General features: G+C 46.2%; 1 protein-coding gene across 3 annotated transcripts in view; it reads left to right on the top strand.

The window, feature by feature from the left end:
* The window catches only part of PARD3B (par-3 family cell polarity regulator beta), a 946,974-nt gene extending 929,170 nt beyond the window's left edge, over positions 1–17,804 (top strand). For all 3 annotated transcript variants that reach the window (XM_054971073.1, XM_054971072.1, XM_054971071.1), the window contains one exon: positions 13,080–17,804. In XM_054971073.1, coding sequence (XP_054827048.1) covers positions 13,080–13,443 — 364 coding nt within the window. In that variant the 3' untranslated portion in view covers positions 13,444–17,804. The remainder of the gene's footprint in view (positions 1–13,079) is intronic.
* The last annotated feature ends 1,093 nt before the right edge of the window (positions 17,805–18,897 follow it).

Genomic DNA, 18,897 nt, shown 5'->3' with positions numbered 1-18,897 from the left:
GTACTCCCCGTTGGCCTATATACGGCACCATGAGTATTTACTAAGTGTGTGGCGCCTGTGGTATCTTTTCTTCGGGAAGCAGGCTGGACCATTTTTCCATATCTGGATGATTGGCTTATCGTGGCAGATTCAGAGGCTCAGCTGTTGCAAGATGTGGACTTAGTAGTAAACACTTGCAAATGCTTAGGTCTGCTTGTAAATTTTGACAAATCAAAACTGGTGCCGAGCCGCACAGTATCCTACATTGGTGCTGTAATGGACTCAGTAGGAGCAAGAGCACTACTGCCTCATGAAAGGGCTAAGTCAATTAAGGGCTTAATTTCCATGTTCAAGAGGAACCGTTTCCAATCTGTACACACAATTCAGTGTTTACTGGGTCATATGGCAGCTGCTACATCAGTGGTGCATATGCGTCCACTTCAAAATTGGTTTGTACGGAGGTACAATGCTATGCAACACCCTCCATCTCTCAGGTTCTCGGTACCTAGGGCCATACTATCCTCCCTTAACTGGTGGCTGTTGGATGACAATTTATTTAAGGGAACTCCATTTGGCTATTTACACCCTGAGGTCACGGTGACCACGGATGCATCCTTGCAGGGATGGGGGGCCTATTGTGGTTCTGTATGTGCGCAAGATGTATGGTCAGAGAGGGAAAGGAGTTTGCACATTAATGTACTAGAATTAAGAGCAATACGTTTTGCACTTGTGTCCTTTGCAGCGCTTCTCCAGAATCGTCAGGTGTTGGTACAGACGGACAACACGACTGCCATGTATTACGTAAACCAACAAGGGGGCACCGCATCTATGACTCTCTGCAGGGAGGCCACACTCATTTGGCAATGGGCAATTCAGAATGGTGTGACGCTCTGTGTTATACACGTAGCGGGATCCGACAATGCTCGGGCGGATGCGCTCAGCAGAGTACTTCTGTTGGACCACGAGTGGGCGCTAAACATAAAGTACATTGGGCCGATGTTTCGGTTGTGGGGTCTACCAGACATAGATGTGTTTGCTACTTCAGCAAATGCCAAGGCCCAGATATTTTGTTCAAGGGCAGGGAGCGACCCCCTATCCATTGGGGATGCTTTCCAGTTTGTGTGGACCCACAAGTTGCACTATATGTTCCCACCGTTCCCGCTGGTACCAAGGGTGTTATGCAAAATAGAGAATGACAACACCGATTGCATTCTGGTGGCACCCTTCTGGCCGAGGCAGGTGTGGTTCCCAAAGCTGTTGCAGCTGTCCAGACAGACATTTGTGCGCTTACCTCCCCGACAGGATCTCCTGGTGAACGGGAGCCCATTTCATCATGAGCCCAGGACATTGCACCTGACTGTTTGGCGGATACAACCCCGCCTGTAGGTTATTCTAAGCGAGTAGAGGAGGTTTTATTAAATGCAAGGAAACCCTCCACGAGACAGTCCTACAATGCTAAGTGGCTTAGGTTTGAAACCTGGGCAGTGACAAGGAATGTAGTGCCTTCTAGGTGCCCTTTAAATTTGATCTTTGATTATCTATGCCAGTTGAAGTACCAAGGACGTATGGTTACGTCCTTAAAAGTGCATCTTGCGGCTATTTCCGCGTTTCATGAACATATTGAAGGCCATACAGTGTTTTCTCACTGTAAATCCCGTCAGTTTTTGAAGGGAATGTTTAATCTATACCCACCTGTGTCACCACCAGTGCCTCCATGGTCCCTGCCCCTGGTATTGTCAAGGTTGATGTTACCGCCTTTTGAACCGTTAGCCACATGCCCTTTGGACTTACTGTCTTATAAGGTGGCCTTTCTGATAGCTGTAACATCGGCTAGGAGGGTTAGTGAGTTAACAGCACTTCGGGCTGACCCTCCATTTCTGAGGTTTCATGCTAATAGAGTGGTTTTGTGGCCATGCCTTAAGTTTCTGCCTAAAGTGGTATCTGCTTTCCACCTTTCACAAGAGATAACATTACCTGTGTCCTTCCCAAAAGCGTCAACTAAAGGAGAAAAAACTCTTCACACATTAGATCTGAGAAGGGCTTTAGCCTTTTATTTAGACAGGACAAAGGGTTTCCATAATAGTCCGCATCTGTTTGTCTGTTTTGGGGATAAGGACAAGGGTCACAGGGCATCTCCGCAGACGGTGTCCCGGTGGATAGTTTCGGCCATTAGTAAAGTTTATGCTATGGCTGGAGTAGACTGTCCATTGGAGGTCAAAGCCCATTCCACATGGTCTCAAGCGACATCGTCAGCCTTTCTTAAAGGTGTTCCACTTAGTAGCATTTGCAGAGCAGCAACGTGGTCATCTGCTGAAACATTCGTAAAGCATTATGCTATGGATGTCAGCGCAGAACAGGATGTTGCAGTGGCAAAGGCTGTTCTTCACTTCTTGTTTTCCTGGGGGGGGGGAAGAGAGAGAGAGTTTTTTCTCCTATAATTGAGATTAGTACCCTGTTGATGTGTGAATTATTGAACATGTTGCTTTGTCTTGTCATCATTGTTATAGATGGCTGTCATGTTTGGGGTATTTTCTATCTAATAAAATAGAGTTGGACTTCACCCCGCCTCCTTATTGTCTGAAGCTTGGTACTCTCCCATGTGTGGAGGCACAGAAGAACGACGATGAAAACAGGGTTGACATACCTGTAACTTTTGTTCATCGAGTTCTTCTGTGCTGACACACATCCCTCCTTCCTGCCCTGCTGTGAACTCCAGAAATATTGCCTACCATGCTGGGTAGCGGTGGCAAGGGAGAACTGAGGGAAGGGGCCGTTGCTTGCCGTTAGGACACATGACCGTTTGGGCGGGAAACGGTCGCTGTAGGCTCGCGACCAACAGCCCCTTCGGAACTCAAGAAAGTGGTAAAGAATTTTCCGGCGGCTGGCCTGCGACTGCACAGTCCCATGTGTGTCAGCACAGAAGAACTCAATGAACAAAAATTACAGGTATGTCAACCCTGTTTTGCAAGGAACAGCCTAGTACTAAATTCTGCTCAATTAGAAGTGGAAAAAATTGTAGAAGCTGTGTGGGAAGGGAATCCATTCTCAGCACGTGAGAACGATCTCAACATTGTACAATCATGAGATTCAGTTTCCATTTTTTTCTTCACCATAACATACACTTTGGGTTTTTTCCATGGGAGTATCATTCTTTCTTGTATCACAGTGGTGGAAGACGCTGCACCTGTTGAATTTCTGCCTAAATGCACATTAGCATTTATGTTGTAAACTTGGTTGTGGCTGGACTGCGAAAGGTGCCTGGGGTCTCCACTAGCAGATCCACGCTTTTATTCCCCGTACCACAGTGCCAAATCATTTGCCTTCTATAGTTAGTTGGTCAGGAGCTCTGTTGATATCACAGGTGGCCCGAGAGCTACAGTTAGGCTTTTCTCCTTATTCATATTACACAGTATTCCCCACATGCCTTCTGGAGTGAGGAGTGCAAATGTCACTCCGGACGAGTCCCCAAGGTCACTAATTGCCTCCTTCTCATTGCTGGCCTGACACACGTGCACAGCTTGTGAGGCACGGGTCACCGGGTAGGCGTGAACCTCACTTCTGAACTCTGTGCCCTTCTGGAGCCAACAAAAACAAAAGGGAAGGGAAGAAAATTCATTAGGACCTCCTTGGAGGGGACCATTTCTGCACCAAAAAACACTGCATTGTTTTGCCTGTGGGCAGAAGGAGTCACCAAGGTAGTGGATCTGAACTTTGTACATGTATTTCGTTTAATTGGTTTTTAGGAAAAGCTGTGACGGGGCGGGCTTTCTGTCAGGCCAAGTGAAAGTGAGCTGGCTCAGTGTGTTTACGCATCTGTCCTTCACTCTTAGATATCAATCTAAAATTCCTCTGCTGTGAGCACTGTCAGCGAGAGCCAGACTCTGAGGCCTGGTTTGCACATGCCGGAGAGCAAGGTGCTGCAATGTGCTGCTCCGCTTGAAACAGCAAGGGACTATCCCAGGTGTGAATGTTTTTTCATGTGTCAAAGGGCCATGTGCCTAGGAAGCATGTGCAGCAGGGAAGAAGGTTCCAGCCTCTCTCTTTGCTTGCTGTGCTGATTCTTGGTTTGCAGGAAGGTTTTGTCATGGGGAGCATTCCAAACTCTGATTCCCAATAACTGCAGTCTGCTCTGCTCTTTCGAAAGGCTTAGGCTCGGGAAATTCCAGGAGATTTGGGTGCAGTGCCTGGAAAGGGCAGAGACTGGGAAGGGTGGGGGAGCTCACAGAGTCCTCCCTCCAAAGCTGCTGTTTCCTCCAGCAGAAGTGGTCTCTGGAGTCTGGAGATAGTTCTGGGAGAACTCCAGGCCTCACCTGGTGGCTGGTGGCAACCCTAGAAGTGGCCACAGAGCCTTTAGTTTACCAGGGAGTTCTCAGCAGGCCACACCAAGTACTGCAGAGGCCCCTGGCTCCACTTGCTCCAAGGTTGTTTAAATTCCCAGTCCACCTCCAGTGGTGCCTGCCATTCTACTACCGCCTTCCTCTGCGTATGTCAACCAGGGCCGTCGTCACACGGGCATCTCTTCCGTTAAATTTACAGCATATAGCGTCCTACCTGTTATCGGCACAGTAAGGTTTCTTTGGGTCACCTAACAGCTCTTTGCGCCACCAGCTGTCCACACCGAAGCACTCTGTTCTGTTCTCTCTAACCGCGCAGAAGCAGCTCCCCCCCCTTTTTTTTATTATTCTGGCTATAACGCTATAACGCTATTATTCCGCTATAACGGAATAACAGCATATAAACATTCCATTAGAGCAAAACATTACGACCCTTTTGTTTTTCCAACTTTGAAATTATATAAATAGCCCTTTGCCCACAGAAAACTCCCTGTCTGACGTGATCCCCATCGCTGAAGACTCTGCCATGGCGATTGAGTCATTTTTACTTCAGCAGAAAGTTTGCATTGTGTTATGTCGTTATGGCATTATAAGGACATAATAAAATTTTAAAAAGGGGAGTCGCAGGAAGAAATGGATTCTGGGACTGAAGGGAGGGCATAGGACGTTGCGTGGCGAAATACATCGATGTGAGGCATTCACACTGAGGCACAAAATAGCGCGACTACCAAGCACAAAGCAGAAGAGAGAAAATCGCTACAGTGTTGGAATAAGGTGGGTGTTTGCCGGGAAATAGCGCCATTTTAGCGCTAAATAAAAGCCCGTGTGACGACGGCCCAAGTCCTGTGGTTTCAGCTTGGGAGTCTGAAGACAGAACAGCATGTTACGCTCAGCACAGAGCTGGAGCCCCACACAGCCTCCTCCCCGCCAAGTTCTTCTTCTCTCCCCCAGAATAATATGTAGCACGTCCTGACGTGGTTGCGTGCATTTTTCTACCTCCATTCCACATCGTTGGCCAGTGATCAGTGTGGCAAAACGAGCTGGTATACAATCTGTTTGCAGAAACGAGTACTTTGAACTGCTAGAGTTGAGCATGATGAGAAGTGTTTTGCTTAGGATCTGTTTTCAGGGCTCTGCACGCAGACGTGATCTTGAGAACAGTGAGGCTGGGTCGCTTGCTTCCAATGCTGGCTGTTTGGGGTTCGTTGCCTGGACATGATTCCACCAGCCCTTTCCTGTGAACGCAGGCATTCTAGGAATCATGTGTGCTTCCATTGAAAACAAAAAGCTTTTCTAGTCCCCAGTGTTGGAAATGTGTGGACTAGCCAGAGGAAGGAAGAAGGAAGATTTGGGCTGGTGGCTTGCATGGTTCCTGGCATCTCTCTACATGACTGACAGAAATGAAATTCTGCCAAATTACAACTACAAAATTGGTTAATGTGCATAATTTATTTAGGTCACAAGTTTGGGGTTAATGGTATATAATTCAGGTTTTTAAAAAGTGTGTGTGTGCATGCACTCATGCAGTCTCTGGGTTGAGAAGTTTCAGTGGCATATGTCACTGGATTCAGTCAAGCCCTCTGGTCACTTGTTCACATCAACCAGCCCACAATTTCTGTATTTTATTGCGGGTTCTCTAAGAGGCATGTTGCATTATCTGCAATAAACCAGCCCCAATCAAACTCAAAACTTCTTCTGATGGTATCTGCTGATATAAAGGCATATCCTCAAGAGCAACAGAAGTCCAGCACCTTCCAAACACTAATATTATAGACTCGTCTTCCTTCTCAGAGTAAGTACACCTTATCTTATTTATTGCCTCAGAGGGGAATAACAACAAGCAGGCCATCTTGTGAGCCTTCACAAAATTTGGCTTCAACAGTGCGAGAAGAGGGGTTAAGATGTCTATTCTGGGAGCCTTCCCGGCTGCAGTAGGCCTTTGGCCTCTTCCTTGCTCACTGCCTCAAAAATGGTGCATTTTTCCACGTCACATATCCAGCCACAACTACCTTTTCTATGCCATATTATTTCCTGTTTTTTTCTTGTCCACTGCAGAGCAATTAGTTATTTTAGACCGTGGCTGTATGTTTAGATGATAGCATATACTTCAAACACAAACTGAAGCTTGTTTCAGGGGGCCCTACTGTTCACACAAGTAAGAGGGGGGTGGACTTCCAGCCCTGACGGCACCACTGGAGAGCATTCCGGTGAGACTTGGAACTTCGGCAGAGCTCGGACTTGCATGATCAAGCCAATTTTGATGATGTCCTGGAGAGAGCTGTAGCGAAGATTATCAGTTTATGTCTATGATAAACTTAGTTGCTTAACACTTTGAATGTTTAAAAATGCTCTGTAGATGACAAATAATTGTTGTAAAAGGTAAATTGCACTAAAGATTTTTTTAAAAAATAAGGTTCAAGTTTCACCTTCTGCCGCATCCTTGAGAGTTCCGTCTCATTTGTACAGATCCTTTCCAAGTCAGTGCGGGGGGTGTCTGAGCTGTGATCCAGATTAATTGAGAAGAAAATCGCAAGCACCCCCTACCCCACCGCACCCCTGCAGCACTCCCTTCAAGCAGTTTGGGTAACTTGCCAACTTAGGCAATGTACAAACATCATCTGCCTTGAAATGAACCTGCGTTCTCCCCTGAGTATCGCTTAGTGCAAATGTTTCCTGTTTGAAATGGAAAGAGAGAGGGGGGGGAAGAATTCCAGGCCTTGGACTTCCCCAGAGATGTTTTGCTTTAAAAACAGAACGTTATAAAAGACAGGCCCTCCCGGTTTGGCATGAGAAAGTCCAGGCCAAGTGCTGAAGGGCCTGAAGCCACCCTCTAAGACCCTGAAAGGGCTCCTAAGCCCCATGTGTTGAGATTGCTACAGTTGGTGCTCGTGCCGCTGGGGCTAGCCACAAACAGTATTTTTCAGGAGCAGATTGGACATTGTTCTCTTTGTAAGAAAGAGAGAGGGGGGAAAGTAGGTGATACCAGTACACTGTCTATTCAGACACAGTGCTTTGCATCTCAGATGGTCTTTTTAGCATTCAGAGGTTGTGTTTTTATGCAAGAGAAAGTAAAACCATGTTTTTACATTGAGAGAATGGGAAAATGATGGTCTATTGACTACCATGGCTTCAACCATTTTTAACAGAACACTGGGCTAAAAAAATGCCTTAAATAAAAGTGGTGGTCCCAAGGACTTTTTAAAACTTACGGATATGTCATTAAACGCATTGCCCCATCAAGTAAAATAATACAAATAGCCAACATAGGCTATACTGACTTTATTTAACAAGCCTGACATTGTCACTTTGCTAAATAGAACTTAATACACATAGTTTTGCAGATCCCATGCATGAGTCTTCAGAAGAAATATGTATCTATTTATTTCACACTTTTCTCCACACTGTGGGCTCCAAGAGTCTTACAAAGAAAAACAGAAATATAATTTAGGAAAGGAGAAGCAGCAGCAAGTCCAACTCCTGGGCTGATCCCAGATCCGCTGGCCTGGCTCCCTCCAGGCCACGAGCTGCAAGCCGTGGATCAAGGCCAAGGGCCCTTTGGCTCACGCCTCCCACGCTCAGTGCCTGCCACGAGGGAAAACGGCAGCTCCGCCCTGGTCTCATTCAGTTGGCAAAGCAATGCTGCCAACCATCCTTCCCTAAATTTCATTTCTAGACTGACTAGCAAGTCGGGGGGCTGTCAGCTTTCTGGTATCATACCAGTTATTCTAACAGTGCTTTCACTGCAGTCATGGGTATTATTTGGGATCATCAACCTCTGGCGGGAGACTCTTCAGAGGAGCTATGTAGGATATTCCTACATCACTGCCTGATCTTCGTATGCCAGATATTACACGGGAGCTATCTAGAAGAAATTGGTAGGCCAGGGGTGGGGCCGGCTTTCTATCAATAAAGTGACGGGGAGAAAAACTAGAGCTTGCAGCGACTTCGGCATGCACTTGAATGCCCCTGTACATTTTGCTTCTCTGCAAGACTAGCCGCTCAAGCATGGCTATGACCATCCTCCTTTGGAAGATCTCTGGCTTCAGCCTCGTTCCTCCCGGGTTCAGTCATGGAGCCCCTTTTCAGATCCGTGGGCTTCCTTAAAAGACAGTGGGGAAGATTCATCCTGGCCTGAGAGCACTTTTGCCTCCCTGACAAAGGAGCCAATCTCATTCCTCCTTGACAGCTTATGAATAAAACCACTGAGGTGTTAAATAATAGAGTGATGTGCTTTCCCCTGCTATGCTGAATGCCAGGCAGCCTCTCTTCTGCTTCAACCAACTGATACTATTTTGAGGCTTTGCTCTCCCTCGGCACAGTGATACCCGTCCCGTGTTGCATGCAGCCCCTCTAGCTCGATCAGGGGCCCAGCCTCAGGTATCTTGAGTAGTCATGGGCACGAACAGCATTACAAACGGAAAAAAACTACAAACAGCTCGTTCGTCTGTTTGCAAACAAGCTGTTCGTGAGGCTCCATTCTAAATGAACAAGCGGTCGTTGCAAGTCTCATTCGTGGCCTTCGTCAACCGTTCATCAGGCCAGACAGTCTGGGGCCTTTCAATCAAGTCCCCTGGCAACGGCAGGGACTGAACTCTGTCTGAACTCCTTCTGGCTTTCCTTCTGGCTTTAACCCTTCAAAGTACTTCCAGCAGAGAGTCCAGTTTTTGCCTCTGTGAAGAGAAAATGACAACAAAGGGGAAGACCCATGCATCATGCCTTTCCTGGGGTGCAATCTCTCTGAAACTTGGGGGGTCTTCGGAGGACAGTGAGGACTATGTCCCCTGCAAATTCGCTGGGTATTGGACATTGGGAAGCAAGACTTTCAGCCTCATTTCCAGCATAAATGTGCTACTGGAGCTGCCTGTGGTGATGATATGATCTTGTTCACTGTGCTCTATGCCGTTAACCCGGAGACTAAACATACGAAGCTGCCATTGGTCTGTCAAGGACAGTGTTGCCCCCTCCAACTGGCAGCCACTCAGTCCAAAGTTTTTTGCATCATCTGCTGCCTGATCCTTTTAATCAGCGTTCGGGGATTGAACCTGCAACCTTTCTGCAGATGCTGTACCACTGAACCATGGCTGATCCCCGAGGACAAGGCCCTGCACGTGGAGTTGATTCTGATCATGGCAGTGCTTTGATTATCCTGTGGATTTGTGGGAGGCTCTCCTTTTTCTTTCCAACATACTTGTGCCATTCAAATGCCAACTTCTACTGAAGATTACTCCTCTTTGGGGCCTAAGAATAATACTTCTGATAAGCAAAGAACAATTCTCACTTCGGTCTGCTAAGAACAAGAGCCCCGACACCGCCAGTATTCAGTTGACAGGGTGCTCCTCATTCACAAATAGAAGCTCTTCATTCAGAGGATACCTTATTTCACACACTGAAAGCAAGAGTGCCATTTCTAAGTTAAGTGTAACCCTTTCCACATGTTAAACTTAATTGGAATGGGTACTTTTAATGAGCAAAAGCAGTAAAGTTTGGCATGTTAAGAGCTGCATCACATAAAGATACCATCGAAGCACTTTACACATATCTATAAAATTGTCATGTGTGCCCCCACAGCATAAATGTGCTTCTGGTTGCCTGTGTTGCACTTTCCATGTGCATAGCTCTTTTACCCATGCCTTTGCTACTTCATGATGCTTGAGCGTAAGAACTTGTGTCTGGTGCCAGTCCCTCATTCGATGCCTTGTCCTTTAATGACAGCTGAAGGTATGTTCTCGTTTCACCAGAAAGAATGACAAAGGCTGCTGGGTTATCCTTTGAGGATGATCATAAATGTGAGAACTCCTCATTCTAGGGGCTGGGGGCTGTGTTTCAGCATTCCTCCCTCCCCCCAGTCTAGGTACACAGTTTGCACCACTCTATTCTTTGACCCAGCTGACAGGCCAGGTGTGGGATGAGCTTTAGGATACAGAGTTCTGCCCAGCAAAGGTCTCTTAGAAAGTGCAGAGGTATCCTCATGGCCTCTTCTGAAGACCCTTCATGTGCTGAAGCATTAGGACAGAAATGCACAGAGGGGCCATTTGAATGCATCTGCAGAGATGCCTCGTGCTGGATATGGCATTAGATCTAGAAGAAGGTGGAGTGAAAATTGGTGGGAGGGACATTAACAATTCGAGATATGCAGATGATACCACGTTACTAGCAGAAAATAGTGAAGACTTGAAACGACTACTGGTGAAAACCTTGTAACACAGTTAAGAAGTTACAAGCTATACAAGACACAAAGGAGGGAAAGAGAAATAGTTATTATTCAGAGCATGATGGAAAAGCCCTGAAGACACTTATTCATAAAGCTTCTTCTTCAATCTAAAATCTGTTTTATTTCAAATTTCTATTCCGCCCTCCCCGTGAGCGGCTCAGGGCGGATAACAACATGCACCTTTTGCATCCAAGTATGACAGCAGCAGAGTCTTTACGTGATTTTAAGACTTGCAAATGACAGTTTAACTGAGGAGAGTGGTGGAGGAGTTGAAAGCTTGCTCTCGTTCACCATTTAGTGAGATTTTGAAGTCAGTTCACACGTTCGTTTCTCATCACGGTTTGTATCCCACGTATCTGCCTGATCCAGTGGCTCGCGTGGATGTTTGTGCTCTCCTTTCCCCTGGCTGGATCGTTCCGTGCCTTCCTCTTCTGCTGTCAATCAACATCTGTTCCCACTTCCTCTTTTTGTGGGTCTCTTCAGTTTTAACCTCTTCCTTGATTGACATGTTCTTCTTCCTTCCCTTCTCTGATTTAAGGAGGTCTGCACCACATGAAAGGCAGAGCCGGGGAAGCTGTCTTCCACAGAAACCCCACTTGGGAAAGACAGTTTTACAAAACACACACACATGGATCCAATCCCTCCCACATATCCCACCCCAGAGAGACTACTCTGAGGAAGAAGGCAAGATCTGATTTCAGCTGCAGCTTTGAACCGTCGTATGTTGGAAATTATTTACATAAACACCCTCACTGCATGAGAAAAAAGCAGATCCACTGACTAGTCTAAGTGTATGAAGTGGCTGTTTTCAGAGCGGGGCTGTGGTTGAGCGGTAGAGAAATCCACTTGGCCTGCAGAAGGTTCAGTCCCGGCATCTCCCCTTCAGAACCAGGCAGAAGGTGACGGGAAGGGCCTCTGCCGAACACCCCGGAGAAGCGCTGTCAGTCTGAGGACACAATACTGACTTGGATGGACCGATGGTCCCATCCTGAATAACAGAGCTTCGTGCCTTCAACTGGCTCTGATGAAAGATATTACACTTCTCTGCTTATAGTTTGTTTTTTTTCCTGACGGATTAGTGTGGCTACCTGCAGGGCTTTTTTTCTCTTCTCTGTTCATGGTGAATATGCGCCATTTTACCTAAGCGCCTAGATCTCTTTGGATAGAAAAGAAATCCGGCTGCTTCACCATGTCTCACCCCTTTTTCCTAGCAGCTGGACTGAATTTATGAGGAAGAGGACAAAGAATATAATTACACACATTCATTTTTGTTAAGAAGAAGGAAAGCACATAAGCCGCATTCCAGGAGTGCAGCCAGTCTGGATAAACCTCACAGCAAACACGCACTTAATCGCAACTCCTATCTTTCACATCTCCCAAATCGCTGTAGTCAACAGTGATCTTCAGAGCTACTTAATACAGTTTCTGTAGCTGAAGAAATATTGCCGTCTGAAGAGAGCCTCTCTTAATCATGTTCTACTGTGGGGCTGCTGCTGTTGACAGTGACCTACAACCGTAATGTATTCCATGTAACATCCCAACTTTATTCTTATTAGGGAGAATCCCTCATTGATGTAAATCCTGAAATTAAACTACAGAAATGACTCTGTAATCTGGTCCCCTGGCCTTGCTCATCCACACTGGTTGCTTGCCCCAGGTGCCAGACCTTGCCAAACCCTTATTCGCACGCACAGGTTTCCAAGCTGGCTCTGAGGTTCAGGCTCTTCTGCTCACGTTTGTGTCTACATACATGCATCCCCCCGCCCCCTCTGGAAGCTTGATTGGCTGTTAGCCCGTGAAACACAGATCCCGTACAGTCCCATCGTTCACGTTTTCTTCTGGGAGTTCCAAGGGTGGGATTCACAGAGTGTAATGAACTGACATGTCTGAGACAAGAAAATTGGGGAAACAGATTTCAGGTGTGCATATTGGTGTGTGAGCCTTGTGGGAACTGCTGGGATGCAAACTGAACTCGTCTGTTTATTCTCAGGCTAGATAAGACGCACTCAGAGTGACGCACTTTGCTGGAAAGGGTCTTTGTTTTGCAGATAGATCACCTGTCGTTTTCATTGCAAGCTGGCACTTTGTGAAGGAGCCCTGATGTGTGCTGGACCTTATTTATTGTTATTGACTGGCTTTCTCAGTGAGACTCAAGGCAGATTACGTTGTGCAAGTCAATAGGAACTATGACTGGAACATCCCATAAACAATGCAATAAGTTACAGCAGCTGTCAGTACACAGTAGTATAGACTGCAGCCCCTCTCCCTTTCCCAAAGTATCTCTTTGAACCATTTTGATACAGTACAGCCCTCCTACCTGCATAAAAAGCCCCCCTGAGTAATTCAATTTTGCATAGTCTGTGGAAAGCCAGGAGGGTGGGAGCTTTCCTTAGGGCTGGGATCCCCTGTGCTTTAACAATCCAGCAATAGAGGAAACCTCTAGTCTTTCTTGAGTCATGCAGACCAATTGCTAGCAAGGGTAGTCTTTTTAAAATGAAAATCGTTCTGGACCCTTCTATTTAAACCTCTCTCTTTTCTTTGATTCCCCCTTCCAGGCACGGATCTGTAGAACCAATGGAGTACTTAACGGGGCTGCTGCGAGTAACATACAAAGAGAGAGATCTTCCTTACTATCAAGAAGGCCAGCCTGCAGCCCATCCCTCCCAAGGGAGCTACGCTCACCCCCAAGATGGCCCCAGAGCAACAGAGTTATGGTATCCTCAGTATTACCCACCACAGGCAGTCGCCCAGCACAAAGGACCCCTCCGCCAAGATGTGCCACCGTCACCACCTCAGAGCCACAGAGCTCTGCCCTATAACGAAATGGGCAGAACAGGCCACCGTCGAACCACTCCTGAGCAATACGCTTATAGGCCTCAAGATCCCAGGCAGAAAGACCCCATGACCGCAGCTGTATAGCCTCCAGCCGAACTCTTCTGGATACCGTAGAAGTGGACTGTCAGCGTCGTATTAGCTGCCCCTGCTGAGCTTTGCTTACTCAAGGAAGAGGTCCCTTATCTCCAGCCAACACATGCTGGATATATTCTTAAACATAGGGCAAGCTTATTGGAAAAAAAAAAGAGATACATTGACTTTTAGGTATTATGGTGTATCAAAGATTTTTTAAAATATATATATATACACATATATATATATATAAAATATACAACAATTATTTGGCCATAGAAGATGGTAGATGAACAATAAGAAAAATAGAGCACACCTCTCAGCGCCACTCAGGGCTATTTGCAACTATTCAGGCACATACGAGACGCCTGGGTTGGGGGGATCCCTTCTGAAACTCTCCCTCGTTGTGCCTCTGTGACACAGCAGGCCTTTCCTTGCTAGGCTGTTCCTTGACCAGAGAATTTGGGATACATTCCCCAGTCCTCCAATTTGTTTACAAAATGGCTTCATTGTGTTGGGAAATGCATTCCATTCATGTTGCTTCCTAAAATTTGTTTTTGTCATCATGTGGGAAATACCACATTTTCCTCTAATCTTCTCAGGCATCTTTTTTAAATGGCCTGTGGGGATGTTCATTTTGTATCCTAAAATTTGTTTGTGTGTCCCATGTTAAGAAATCTTTCTCTTTTTCTAAACACGAAGTGTACAGATGGATATACGGGGAAAACGGGGTACATAGGGGGTTCTTAGAAATATCCTACATGGCTGCATTGTGAGAGCACCTAAAACGACACGCCAAAGAGCTCGAGGAATATGTTACCTCATCTTCTGACTTCCTTACTGTGGGGTATTTTAGCCCATTTGGGGGGGGGGCAAGTGTGTGTTTTTGTGTCCTCATAAAGAGAGCTGGTTCTCTGTTGGTAATGTCCAAAGTGCCTGTTGGCATATCTGTTAATAATAGTAAGCTTAGTGGGTCAGCAATTTTGGCTCTATCCCTTGAGGGAGAAAATTTGACCCCCACAGTGACCACGTCAGACTGCTGCATGTGGAGAGCAGTCGCTGTGGAGCACCACTTGCCCGCAGCCTCCTTCGGGAAGCGGAAGGCCCCCTCCCGTCTCCTCAGATGGCCCCCCCCCCCATCCACTCACTGCTGGTCAAAGTTATAATAATAGTACTTCAGTATCGTCTTCTGCTGCTACTGTAGTTCCGCAAACTGCCACCTGAAAAAGCGGGTCTTTTTTGTCCGGGGGGGGAGGGGGGGCTTGTTGAACATGAAGTGCCAAACTGTGGCCTGTTGTTGGCAGGAATTCTGTAGGGCAACAGTTGGAGATGATGGGGGAAGGAGAGGTTTCTACTGCTTTTAAAACAGTGTGACAGTGTGGATAAGGGAGAATAGGTTGTTTTTATTAAAAGAAACATTGATGAAGGGCTGTAGAATGCAGGAAACGTAACTTCTGATCTCTTAAAGTATTCGCAGACAAGGAAAGCAGAGGCGGCCAAGGCCTGCTCAGCTGAGGTCTCAGTGCTGCTGGACTCCAGAGAAGAGAGTTTGGGTGGGAGGTCAGGGTGGAAGCACCTGAAGGGTGGTAAGAAGAATGAGGATCCTTGAGGCTTGGTCAGTTTTGTGATTTGCTTCCCAGTCCAACGAGGATTCTGAAACTTAGTTCAGCGAGGGATTTCGAACAGCTCCAGCGTGTCCTGAATTCCTCCAGCTCTGACTTTGGATGCATTTCAAGGCTCTTTCCGCTTCAGGCCTTTTCCTTTCAAGGGAGAGACCTTGGGCCTGGCCAGGAAATGTATTAGAGGATCTGGTGGTTTTCTTTTGGTATGCAGCAAATTAACAGGATTCATTACACAGGTCATCTCATAATTATTATATATCGCAGGAAGGGGTCGTCTACCAGGCACAGCCATTTATCATTTACCCTTTTGAAATGGCTTCATTATACCAAGAGGCCTCTAGAGACTTGCTGCAGTGAATCTGTCATGCACACAAATTTGCATTGCTGTGTTTCAAAGTGTCAGCTCTGGTGTCTGTGAAAGATTCAGCAGCTCGGGATGGACTCTCCAGGCTCAAAATTGTGGTCCTGAGCGTTAGAAGCTGGCCTTTAACAGCCTCCGGTTACAATTAGCAAGATTTGAACCCAGGACTGCTTGCCGTATCCATCTCTGACTGGAAGTTAATCTGACGTATTCAGTAAGGAGAAATGCTAAAGCAGCTAGATGAATAATTTCTACAGGGAAGAGTCACCATGCAGTGAATTTTCACTGCAATTCTTCCATGATAGCTGTTTCCTAAAAAAGTACCCGCATCTGGTGAAACAGACTTACAGCTACATAATGCAATGTCCATTTCAAGGAACTGTTTTTCTGTTCCCTCGGTTTGTGTTGACATCTGCCTTGGGAAATATATTTGTATAAATGTCCCAGGGTCTCATTCATTCCCCATTTAAATGGGAACCTGCCCCCACTAGCTAGCTGCTGAATGTTGGCCTGCCCTTCCTCCCAGAGGCTCCAGGTGGCATGCATCATTCTCCTTTCCATAGTTTATCATCATAACAACCCTGAGAGATGGGTTAGGCTGGCCCAGAAAGAACCACTTTTAAAGAATTGGGTTCAGGTTCCCCAGACCCTGCTCAGGTTCCCTGCAGCTGCACAGCAACTGCGGGGAATGGCTGTTAAAAAATAAAGGCGAGCCTAAAGGGCCGCAGAATCCCACCCAAAGGAAGGAAGTGCTCCTGTCTCCCCTCGAGCTGTTTTCCAAAACAGCAAGAGTGTGTGTGGGGGGGGTGTCTCTGTTTTTGCTGCTCCACATGGACTATTCTGTGCACACGGAGAAGTAAAAACAGGGAAATATCCTCCTGTTCCCCACTTTGCTATTTTGATACAAGGAAACAGCTTGGGAGGGGAGGCAGGAGCTCTTCCTTCCCCCGAGGTGGTATTCTGAGGCCGTTTGGGCTCTTTATCGTTAGCAGCCATTCCCCACAGCTGCTGTGTGGCTGCAGGGTACTTGAATTGGGTCTGGGGAAACCGGACTTAGCTCTTTAAAAACAATCCAGCTTGATGCTGAGTGGGGATTCAAGCCCAGGTGTCCCAGATTCTAGTTCCGCCTGCTAACCACTTTGAAAGATTGCCTGTCTGTCACAGATAAGATATAGTCACACTTTAATGAATATTCTGCAGGCTTAGTGAAGTGTGAATTATGAGCTACTTTCTTTTTACACCTAGTGTAAGTAAGCTACTACTGAGAGGGAGGGAAATGGTGGATTGTGACTACTGGCAGATACTACTCAGACAAGTCAAGGCGTCCTTTTCATATTGTCCCTTGATGGAGGGGCAGGATTATCTTGTACTATGATGTGTGTAGCACATTGTGAAGCAGGCTTTACTCTTTCCACCTTCAGTAGTGTTGCAGCTTATGCCAGGCATTACTCCACAGTAGAGATGGGCACAAACCAAAATATGAACCAAAATTCATGACGAACCAGGCCGGTTTGTGGTTTGTGAACCAGTGGTTCGTCAGATCCCACTTCTGATGAACCGCGACGAACTTTAGGCTGGTTCATTTGGTTCGTTTTTCAATTCATCACTGCAGACAGCCGGGTGCCGATCAATCAGTTTCCTAGGCAACAGGAGATGGACTTCCTGCAGACCTTTTGCTGACCTGGAAGTGACCTTCTGCTGACACGGAAGTGGTGATTTGCTGGCCCGGAAGTGACATTTTCACAAACCAAAAATAACCAATTCTTGAACCGGGCCATGTTTGTGAAAGTTCATGGTTCATGAAACGTGACAAACCAGAACCGCATGGTTCATTTTTTTTCTGGTTCGTGCCCATCTCTAGTCCATAGGTTTCCCACAGCTCCATTGTTATCCATGTTGAACCACTAATGCTATCATTTCAGGTCAACTTAAATGCAGTCTAGATCCAGTCACAATGAATTGTGCTCAAAATTGACTGTGGCCATCTTGCCCAGTCTATAGCAAAATTTAATGTCTAAATTCTTTCACTACAGTGTTACTTCACAGCACAGATGTTGATATCAGACAGACTAGTCAATAAGATCAAATCAAGGAGAATTTGGATCTGAAGCAGGATGGAAATTACATTCACACACACACACACCTTTCTGTTCTAATACCATTCAATTTCCATTTTAAAACCCTGTAAGATGGAGGATCCTCAGATGAAGATTTGGTCACCATATCACTGGTACTGGTGACCAGCAAAACCTCTAGGTGGAACAAGCACTTTGCTTTTGTGTAAATATAACCGAAAGAATACACTGGATCCTTCTGTAGAAGAAATGGTTGGTGGTGAAGGCCTTATCTTAGCCTGATCACAATTAATAGAAGCTTTGGAAGATAAGCTCCCAACTGCCTACTAACCCTTTCCAATGCCCCCGTTCCCATTTGCAAAGATAACAGACAGCCGTTCAGAAGCAAGGAACAAATCCGAATGGGATGGAAAGAGCTGCCTGGGTTATTTATGGCCTTTGAAGCGCCCGCTCAGTTGTTTCCATGCAACCTGAAACACCCTTTGAAACTCTCACTGACTGCTGTGGCTCCGTTGGGTAGAACGAGGCAGGTCAAAAGAAGACCTTCCAAGCCGTTAATCTTACCCGATGGCTTATCAAACGATACTTCTGCTTTTAGATGAGTAGGAGCCTTTCCTCCCCCCGCCCTTAGGAAAAATAGATGCAATACAGTACCTAGATGGTTCATACTGTACCAATAGCTGCGAGAGGGATAAAACCTCTTGACCTGTCTCTGGACAGGAGCCAAAGGAACGGCATGTCATCCTCTCGTCCTCTTCAAAGTGCCATTAGGCAAAACAGTAGGTTGCTTTAATTGAGACTCCTAGAGGTGTGCAAGTGTGTGTGATATATATATATATATATATATATTATATATATATATAGTCTGCTTTGCTGCGAAAATGTAAAACAAACTATCTCAGCACCATATTGCAGACAAATGTGTAGCGCACACATATCTCACAAGGTGCTACATCTGATGGATGAAAATATACCACTTGCAAAACAAAAAATCTGCATGAACCATTAAGAATCAAGTTGCTCTTTTTTCCCCCTGTATCCATATGTTTTGAAATATGATGGATCTGGAAAAGGCCTTTTTTTGTATTCCCAAATGCCTCGTTCTCAGTTTCTTGGTAAGAACAGGCCAGTCCAGCAGCATTCTGCCCAAAGCGGACTTGGGTTTCCAGCATAGCCTTGGTTTGAGGGGCAGCCTCTTTTGCATTTCCACATGACGCTTTAGTGTGGGGTTTGCAATGCTTACACTGGCTGAATGTATTCCCTGTGTGGGTCCACTCTGTGAGAAGATGGAATGTCTACTCAGCGCACCTTCCACCATGTAATCGTCACTTTTGAGACGAAAGATAAGAAAGAAATAAGGACTGCCCCTCCGGTAAAGCACAGGAAAATTCCATCCAGAAAGCTGTAA

This window comes from Eublepharis macularius, chromosome 2 (assembly GCF_028583425.1).
Source record: "Eublepharis macularius isolate TG4126 chromosome 2, MPM_Emac_v1.0, whole genome shotgun sequence".
Classification (NCBI taxonomy): Eukaryota; Metazoa; Chordata; class Lepidosauria; order Squamata; family Eublepharidae; genus Eublepharis; species Eublepharis macularius.
Note: the sequence above shows the minus strand (reverse complement) of the source record. Positions and strands in the feature narration are given on the sequence as shown.